The following is a 10,000-nucleotide window of genomic DNA, read 5'->3' as shown; positions in this document are numbered from 1 at the left end:
GTGATTCTAAGCTGGTGATTCTTAGCTGGTGATTCTAAGCTGGTGATTCTTAGCTGGGCGATTCTAAGCTGGTGATTCTCATGATTCTCAGCTGGTGATTCTCAGCTGGTGATTCTTAGCAGGTGATTCTCAGCAGGTGATTCTTAGCAGGTGATTCTCAGCTGGTGATTCTTAGCTGGGCGATTCTAAGCTGGGTATTTCATAGCTGGGTAATCATCAGCTGGTGATTCTAAGCTGATGATTCTCATGATTCTCAGCTGGTGATTTTCCTCTCGATAACAACGGGTGGGGTGGGGGTGGGAGGGAGTGGGGGTGCCTCTAATCGGTCTATGTTACGAAAATCACTTTCATATTCATGGGCATATTACTCTGTAACCATGATTAAATCTCTTTTCTTGCCTTGCAACAATTACCATACATTTTTTTCCTTTCCTACGTTGGGGGGTATACAATACATACATAAACAAATAACCAAACAAACAAAAAACACACTAAAAACCGGGTATCATTCACCCGGTATGCAAATAAGCAGCATCCACCAGGCCACCGGGGTCCTAGGAGGCAAGTTAGCCAGCGGGGAGGGCGTGGCCGTGCAACATCGGCTGCAACCAGAGAGGAGGGGGAGAAAGGAGCAGCAGGCGGACACGGAGGCAGGCGTCCCGGCACGGGCGTCCTGACCTCTCGAGCGCCGTTGACGAGCCTCCTCCTGCGCGAACGGGGGCCGTGGGGTCACTCCGGCACGTGCTTGCATTCTTGCACACGCTTGTAGAAATATGCAAATACACGTGTACATGCTCACATATACACGTGTATAGACACACACACACACACACACACACACACACACACACACACACACACACACACACACACACACACACACACACACACACACACACACACACACACACACAGACACACCTACAGACACACACACACACACACACACACACACACACACACACACACACACACACACACACACACACACACACACACACACACACACACACACACACACACACAAACGCGCGCGCGCGCGCGTGCATATATGTATATGTATATGTATGTATGTACAAATATATATATATACATATATATATATATATATATATATATATACATACATACATACAAACTATATTATATATATATATGTGTATGTGTGTGTGTGCATATATATATATACATATGTACACACACACACACACACACACATACACACACACACGCACATATATATATATACAATATACAAAATAACCTGCACTATTTTTTTTAATTCTCTTAAATAATAGAGGACGATTTTTTTAACCAACATACCCGAAATTTCAAAACTTTTTAGTAAAAATCATATTCCACTTCCAAATTCCTCTCCAGCAAGACTTTCTATTTCTACTAAGACCCAAACATAGTGCCAATATAAATTAAACTACAATTTAAAACCCAAACTTCAGACTTCGAAACCACAAAACGTATATATAAACTCAAACTTCGAACCTTCGAATAGATTTCAAAACCACAATCAATAACCTAAATTTCTTACCTATAGACTTCAAAACCCAAACATCGAACCGGCAAACTTCGAAACCACAATTCAAAATCAAAACATCAAAACCACAATTCAAAACCCAAACTTCGAACCTACAGACTTCGAAACCAAGATCCTCCCCCCCCCCTTCAAAAAAAAAAGCATCGAACCGAAGCATCTAAATATATTTCGAACCTACTTCCTCGATGAAGCAGACAGATTCGATTCGGTATCGCCTCATCTGCCTTTATCAGGTGCGTCGGATTCATAAAGTGCAAGTCACATACTTCCACGGCCGCGCGTGCTTGTGGTCGGCGGGGAGTTTTGCCGTGAGGGGGGAGGGGGGAGGAGGGAGGAGGGAGGAGGAGAGGAGGGAGGAGGGAGGAGGGAGAGGGAGAGGTGAGGAGAGGAGAGGAGGGGAGGGGAAGGGAGAGGAGAGGAGAGGAGAGGTGAGGAGAGGAGGGGAAGGGAGAGGTGAGGAGAGGAGGGGAGGGGAGGGGAGGGGAAGGGAGAGGAGAGGAGAGGTGAGGAGAGGAGGGGAAGGGAGAGGTGAGGAGAGGAGGGGAGGGGAAGGAAGAGGAGAGGAGAGGAGGGGAGAGGAGAGGTGAGGAGGGGAGTGGAAGGGAGAGGAGAGGAGAGGAGAGGAGGGGGGAGGGAAGGGGAGGGGAGGGAAGGAGATGAAAGGAGAGGAGAGGAGAGGAGAGAAGAGAAGAAATGAGAGGACATGAGTGGAGAGAATGGAGAGGGGTGGGTAATGGAGAGAAAGGAAGGGGAGGGGGAAGTAAAAGTGGAAAGGTGAAAGGGACAAGGAGTAAGGGTGCGGAACGTGGAGGGAAAAGGAGAGAAAGGGTGAATGAAAAGAGGAATTGGGTAGATATAAAAGAAGGGAAACAACTGAGGAAAAGAAATGGGATAAAAAAAGGAGAGGAGGAGGGGGGATAAGCAGAAGAGAGAGAGAAAATAAGAGGCGAAGAAGGGGAGGTAGGGTGCAGGGAGAGAAGAGGAGGAAGGGGCCCGGAGGAGGGTGAAATGGAAGGGAAAAGAGGAAGGAGGGGGAGAGGGGGTGAGGGGGAGCAGGAGTGAAGCCCGGAGACAGAGATTGCATGCAACTTAAGGTCATATTCTGGGGAAGGTGAGTGCCAGGATGTAACGAAAATGTGTGTGTAGCAATGAAGAGAGAAAGAAAGAGAGAGTGAGTGAGTGAGTGGGCAAGCGAGTGAGTGAGTGAGTGAGTGAGAGACAGAGAGAGAGAGAGAGAAAGAAAGAGAGAGTGAGTGAGTGAGTGGGCGAGCGAGTGAGTGAGTGAGTGAGTGGGCGAGCGAGTGAGTGAGTGAGTGAGTGAGTGAGTGAGTGAGTGAGTGAGTGAGTGAGTGAGAGACAGAGAGAGAGAGAGAGAGAGAGAGAGAGAGAGAGAGAGAGACAGAGACAGAGACAGAGACAGAGACAGAGACAGAGACAGAGACAAAGAGATACAGAGACAGAGACAGAGAGACAGAGAGAGAGAGAGAGAGAGAGAGAGAGAGAGAGAGAGAGAGAGAGAGAGAGAGAGAGAGAGAGAGAGAGAGAGAGAGACAAAGAGATACAGAGACAGAGACAGAGAGAGAGAGAGAGAGGAGGAGAGAGGAGAGAGGAGGAGAGAGGGGGAGAGAGAGAGAGAGAGAGAGAGAGAGAGAGAGAGAGAGAGAGAGAGAGAGAGAGAGAGAGAGAGGGAGAGAGGGAGAGAGGGAGAGAGGGAGAGAGAGAAAGAGAGAAAGAGAGAGAGCCAGAGACAGACAGACAAGTAGTGAAAGAGTGAGAAAAAGAGAAAGAGAGAAAGAGACAAAGACAGACAGGTAGTGAGAGAGTGAAAAACAGAGAAAATAAAGAAATAAAGCGAGATGAAATAAAACCAAGGACTAACGGACGAATAAAAACAAAAAAAAAGAAACAGAGAAGAGAACACAGGACACTCAAGACCACACACATAGAAAGAAAGAGACAGAAACCATTAAAAGAGAAAAGAGACGAGACAAGTAGGAGAAAATATCCGACAGTGGCAACGATGGAACTTTGAGAGATAAAGATTCTTATCTGGTTTTATCAGTCAGTGATTAGACAACATAACGAGATAACAAGATGATTCACAGGAGCACTAAGAAGGCATGCCTCTGACGCTCCCACCTTCACAAGAATGTCTTTCCTCGCATTAGTAGACTTTTGGAAGCACGAAGGGCTATAAATGTTGCATGATATCAACATGATATAAACAAAAATGTGTAAACGATATTGACAGAACGGAAGAAACTTGTGTTAACTTTTATTGGGTAATATTAACATGGGTGAAACTTGAACTTGGAAGCTATTGACACATTAACACTACGGATATTATTAATCTAAAAAATATTGTAAATTATGAAGGATATTTATTGTTAACACGATAAAAACTTCGATGTTATTCAACATAACAATCAAAAGCTTTGGTGTCAACCATACTGGATGATATTAAGACGAGAGAATAAAAATAATAGCAGACATCAGCTATACAAATTACCTCCAAAATAATGTATGATGCATGACGTTATTCCACTGCATGATGGCCAAACCTTGAATGCATGATTCTATTTCTATACATCGCCGAAATTTACTTTTGTCATATATTCAAAGCCCTGCATAGATGACTGTTCCTATTTGTCAGTAAGTTACGTAAAATTTCCTCTATTCAATTTGTGGGACATTACGCAAAGCCATCCTACCGCTATGCAAAGATGTCTCAGCACTTTCTATTCGCATGACGCAATCACCATGCAACACCTTAAGACACAATATTACTCGTAATACCCCTTTTTATGCAATTGCATTTTTTTATATTATTATTATTATCATTTTAGTGATTTACCACTAGTCGGTATCGAAGATAGCTGTAAAATGCACTTAGAACCTAACCTAACTTGACCTAACAAAGTCTAACCTAACCTAACCGATTATAACCAACCTCACTTTTAATTTAAAAAATAAATAAATAAATAAAAAAGAACATAGAACCTTCCTTTAAAAAAAGGAGACTAAAAATCTTAATACAGTTCTGATACCACAATTAACTTTAAATCAATAAAAGATAACGTGACGTGATCAGCTGCAACAAAAAAAAAAAAAGATAATTCTGTCTTTTGAAATACACGTTACTACAATTTCAAAATAGATAACATTATGCTGAGTCATCACATGAATCATCAACTAATGATCAACTTATTCGAAAAAAAGATATTGAGACTAATAATAAATGATGAAAATCACAGTTGCAATTATCACAATACTATCTTTCTGATTAACGGTGTCAATAAAATTAACATCAATAACATACTGAAAATAAAAACATATACTGTCGATCCGACTAAAAACTTATATGATACTTAACACTTAAGATTATTTATAAGTGATATTAATAATAATACATGATTAATCTAAGCAATATTAATATCAATACAAACATAACATAAATAAAATATAAATAATGGTAATAATGATAACAGGCATAACATAAGTAATATCTACCATGATCTAAGTAAAATTTTTAAGTAATATATACCATGATCTAAGTAAAAATATAAGTAATATCCCCAAAATATAAGTAAAATTACAAGTAACATTGATAATAACGGTAGTACAGCATTATCGTTACCGAGTGCCTTATCAATTTTCTTATCACTCTCACTATCACATGCACAATGTCTGACTTACATCTATTCTCAGTCTTTAGTGCTGAATTTGTTAGTATTTTATAGAATACTTTTTAATCATTATTATTATTATTATCAATTTGTTTCATCTCTCCTACTGCAACTTATGTTTCTTGTTGTTTTGTTGATTCTTGTTGCAAGTATCATTAGTATCATATCAAGAGAGAGATGTTATCATTACTGCCGTTATCATCAGTATTGTTATTATCATTATTATCATTATTATTATTATTACTATTATCATTATTATTATCATTATCATTATCATTACTATTATCATTATCATAATCATTGTTATCATTACTATCATTATTATTATCGTTGTCTCAACAATAATCATTAATGTCAGCATTTTCATCATTATCATATCCAAGACTATAATTAACATGATCATAATAGCCGTTGTTATCTTTATCATCAATATTTTTTTTTTATCATATCAAAATAAAAAGTTATTTATATCTATTATATTCTACTATATTTTATTATATTTCAATAATTTATTATATTTAATCATATTATATGTTTATTATTGTTATAACGATCATTTGCATTACGACAATAATTCGTATTTTAAAACAACAACGAAACAAAATTTATCGTAAAATCTATCTAATTATTTGTAATTACCCCTGTGTTCTATTTGATTAGTGTTTTATATCTTTATCCTTTGTTTTTTGTTTTATTTTCGTTTTTTTTTTAATTATTATTTTCCATTGTTAATTTCTTGTCCTTTTGATTTCGTTATATTTTTTTTTTCATATATAAACATTATTCTTAATTCTTTCAACTATTCCATTTTATTATCATTTCGTCCGTTATTGCTAATATTCACTTTATTCCAAAATTACATTTTTTCCGTTATGGCATCCTCACTTAAACTATTTTTTTTTCTAATTATTCGCTATCTTCCTGTTCTTTTCGTCTTTTTTCCTTCTCCTATTTTCTTTATCTTTATTAACCATTTCTCCCCGACATTCTCTCCTAATATGTTTTTCCCTATTCTAATTTCCCCTGTTTTTCTATATTCTTGTCTCTCTCTTATTCCCCATTATACATTATCTCTCTTCTATTCTATCATTACTTAATTCTCATTTATCACCACCTCTTCCCACTTCCTCTTCACCCGAATCCATACCATTCCACCACTTATTAATAATCAATTAATAACAAATTAATAATCGATTATTCCTTAATTCTCATTTATCACCACCTATTCCCCCTCCTCTTCGCCCGACTACTTACTTGAGCGTCCACCAGATGTCGAAACACATGACGTTCAGCCAGAAGAAGGCGGCGAGGAAGCTCACGTGGGTCAGGGATGCTGCCAAGGGAGAAGCCCGGTTAGTCAAGCTCTTGGGGGAGGGAATGCTTGTCTTCTGTCTCTTTTTTTTTTTTTTTTTTGAGGGGGGTGGGGGCGGTCACGGTCTGTTTGTTTGTCTGTTTGTTTGTCTTACTTGGTTGGTTTCTATGTCTGTCTTTCTGATTACCTATATCCGTCTGTCTCAGTCTGTCTGTCTGTGTCAGTCTGTCTGTCTATCTATGTCCGTTTGTCTGTCTGTCTGTCTGTCTGTATGTATGTATGTATGTATGTATGTATGTATGTATGTATGTATGTATGTATGTCTGTATGTATGTATGTATGTATGTATGTATGTATGTATGTATGTATGTATGTATGTCTGTCTGTCTGTCTGTCTGTCTGTCTGTCTGTCTGTCTGTCTGTCTGTCTGTCTGTCTCTTTCTTTCTTTCTTTCTTTCTTTTTCTCTCTCTTTCTTTCTTTCTGTCTTTCTGCCTTCCTCTCTCTTTCTCTCTCTCTCTCCTTCTCCCCCCTCTCACCATCTTCCTCCCCCAATCTCCCTTTTTACCCTTATCTCCTTCTCCCCCCCTTTCTACCTCTACCCCCTCTCTCCCTCTCCCCCCTATTTCCTCCCCCCCTCACTCTCCAACCCCCACCCCCCACTCTCTCTCTCCCTTATCCACCTCCCCCCTGTCTTTCTCTATCTCCCTTTCCTTCTCTTCCTTTCCTCCTATTACCCTCTCCCCTTTCCTCTTTCTCTTTCTTTCTTTCTTTCCTTCTGTCTTTCTTTCTTTCTCTCTCTATCTCTCACTCTCTATCTCTATCTCTCTCTTTCTCTCTCTCTCTCTCTTTCTTTCTCTCTCTTTTTCTTTCTTTCTTTCTTTCTTTCTTTCTTTCTTTCTTTCTTTCTCTCTCTCTCTCTCTCTCTCTCTCTCTCTCTCTCTCTCTCTCTCTCTCTATATATATATATATATATATATATATATATATATATATATATATCCCTCATTCCATCTATTGCTCCCTTTATTTCTCCCTCTCCCCCTACCTCTTCCTCGCCCTCGCCCTCGCCCTCTCTCTCTTTCTTTCTCTCTCTTTTTCTTTCTTTCTTTCTTTCTTTCTTTCTTTCTTTTTTTCTTTCTCTCTCTCTCTCTCTCTCTCTCTCTCTCTCTCTCTCTCTCTCTCTCTCTCTCTCTCTCTCTCTCTCTCTCTCTCTCTCTCTCTCACACACACACACACAAACACACAAACACACAAACAGACACACACACACACACACACACACACACACACACACACACACACACACACACACACACACACACACACACACACACACACAACACACACACAAAACACACACACACACACACACACACACACACACACACACACACACACACACACACACACACACACACACAAACACACACACACACACACACACACACACAAACAACAACAACAACAACAGCAACAAAGATATATCTCCTCACCCATGATCTTGCAGGCAACCGTCGGCAACTTGTTAGTCGCCCATTGCACGGTGATGAGGCTGCAATACGCGATCAGGAGCGCCGACACGTGCGAGACGAGGCACTTCCCGTGTACTTTCGCGTGCAGTTCCGGCACACTCACGTACACCAGCAGGGTGACGCCCAGGAACACGCAGGACACGAGCAGGAGGATCGGGTAGAGGTAAGAGTGCATGGCTTCGCAGGCTTTGCTCTCGGCGGCTTCCTCGTGGAAACAGACGAGGGGCAGCATGCGGATCACGTTGTCCTCAGGGTCCCAGAAGTTGTCCATGCAGTATCGGTCCGCCTGGAAGTGTTGCTTGAACACCGGGACGTAGAGGGAGCCGTCGGTCATGAGGTGGAAGACGTCGGTTTCAACTTGGTGTGGCTCCATGAGGAAGTACTCCTTGCACAGAGGATAACCTGTCACATACGTGAAGTTGCCTGTGAAGTTAGTGGCTTCCACGACGGCACCGTTGCTTTGATTGTAGAAGACGGGATTCCACCTCTGGGTTTCATCCGTGACTGGCATACACGTCTCTACGTGGAACTGGTCTTTGGGGCAGCACTTCCGCACGCAGGGTTTATTCTGGCAGGTCTCCGTGTGTTCTACAAGGGGGTCCAGGAAACACAGGTTGGCTACGTAATGCGACGTGCCCTCTTCCGATTCCGCATCTCTCGCCACGCAGAATTTGTCAGGATACTGCTGCTGAATCGTGGGTGGCAGCCATTTCAGTTGCGTCTCCCCTCCGTGGTACAAAAGACTGACGTTCTTGTCGTCCAAAGTCAGCCGAAGCTTGTCCCACTTGTCCGGACAAATGATGTCAAGAGGGCCGACTTCCTTCGCCTCCCAGTACATCACCTCCGTTTCTACTAGAACAGGAGGCGCGAAACGGCCGTCAGCCCAGGCGATGCAGGAGCCGTTCCTCGCTTGCATGTGGCCGGGAGGACAGCAGGTTCGAACCGGGGGCGGCGACACACACAGGCGGGTCAGCCAGCTGCTACCGGGGGTGTGTTCTATACAATACTCGGTGTAAATTCTGCTGTTCCAGAACAGACTCCCGTTGACCATCAGCGAGAATTCGAATCCCTCTCTGGAGTCCAGGGTGAGCGGCAGCGCTGGGAGCGAGCAGCTCGGAGGCCCCGAAATCACGATGCTCCCGAAGTCTGTGGTATTAAACGCCAGGCGAGAGTAGGTGTGCAGGTCGATCACGGCCACGATCGTCTTCATGTCGTTGCACGCGTTTCCATCCCACTCCTGGTTGCCGTTGCAGTGGCACTTGAACAAGGTTGCGTTGCTCATGCCGTCGCGGGCGGAGGGGTAGTCGTGGACCTGGTAAGGGAAGCCAGAGTCGTAGTTATAATCATAGTCGTAAACATCTATCGGTTTCGCATAGTCCTCTGCAAGTCCCGGGTACTCAGCAATATCGTCTGCCGCCCCCGCTCCCGCCCCCGCCGCCGCCAGCAGGGGGATCGCCGCCACCAACGCGAGGAGCCTAATCGCCATGGCAAACAGCGCTGCTTATCTCGGAACTACAAGTATACTGCTTATCCTTATCCGTTCAGCCCATCCCAGCCTGAGCCTCATCACGCCTCGCGCTCTCCGCGTTTCTCTTTCTGCGACGCGTCTCGGGCAAGTCTGGCGCCACGGTCACTCACATGGTTGCCATGCGCTGCTCGACTGACTATGGAATATACACAAAGACACGCACCCGCGAAATCTTCACAGTTCACTAATGAGGAAAAGCTTCTTCACCTTCCTTTGTCTCACAGTAACCCTCGACAGTACGCGAACTTTTTGAAAAAAAACCGTTAGTGAAGGAAGATCTCTGTTGGCGCTCTTCTTCTTCGGCAACGACCATTCCTGAAAAGAAAAGTGAACAATTAGTCAATTAGATCGAGGTATTTTAATCCGTCATTAGTTCAGATACATCGACA

The 10,000-nt window shown here is 42.6% G+C and overlaps 1 protein-coding gene across 1 annotated transcript in view; it reads right to left on the bottom strand.

Annotated features, from left to right (window-relative positions):
• LOC122265924 (uncharacterized) overlaps window positions 1-9,926 on the bottom strand; it is a 37,965-nt gene extending 28,039 nt beyond the window's left edge. Inside the window, exons 1-2 of the mRNA XM_086537612.1 lie at window positions 8,045-9,926; window positions 6,493-6,571 (exon numbers count right to left, since the gene is read on the bottom strand). Of these exons, the coding sequence (XP_086393738.1) occupies window positions 6,493-6,571; window positions 8,045-9,569 (1,604 nt within the window). The 5' untranslated portion in view covers window positions 9,570-9,926. The remainder of the gene's footprint in view (window positions 1-6,492; window positions 6,572-8,044) is intronic.
• Between the last annotated feature and the right edge of the window lie 74 nt (window positions 9,927-10,000).

This window comes from Penaeus japonicus, unplaced genomic scaffold (assembly GCF_977035675.1).
Source record: "Penaeus japonicus unplaced genomic scaffold, GWHDUDI00000001_assembly GWHDUDI00000006, whole genome shotgun sequence".
Lineage (NCBI taxonomy): Eukaryota > Metazoa > Arthropoda > Malacostraca > Decapoda > Penaeidae > Penaeus > Penaeus japonicus.
Note: the sequence above shows the minus strand (reverse complement) of the source record. Positions and strands in the feature narration are given on the sequence as shown.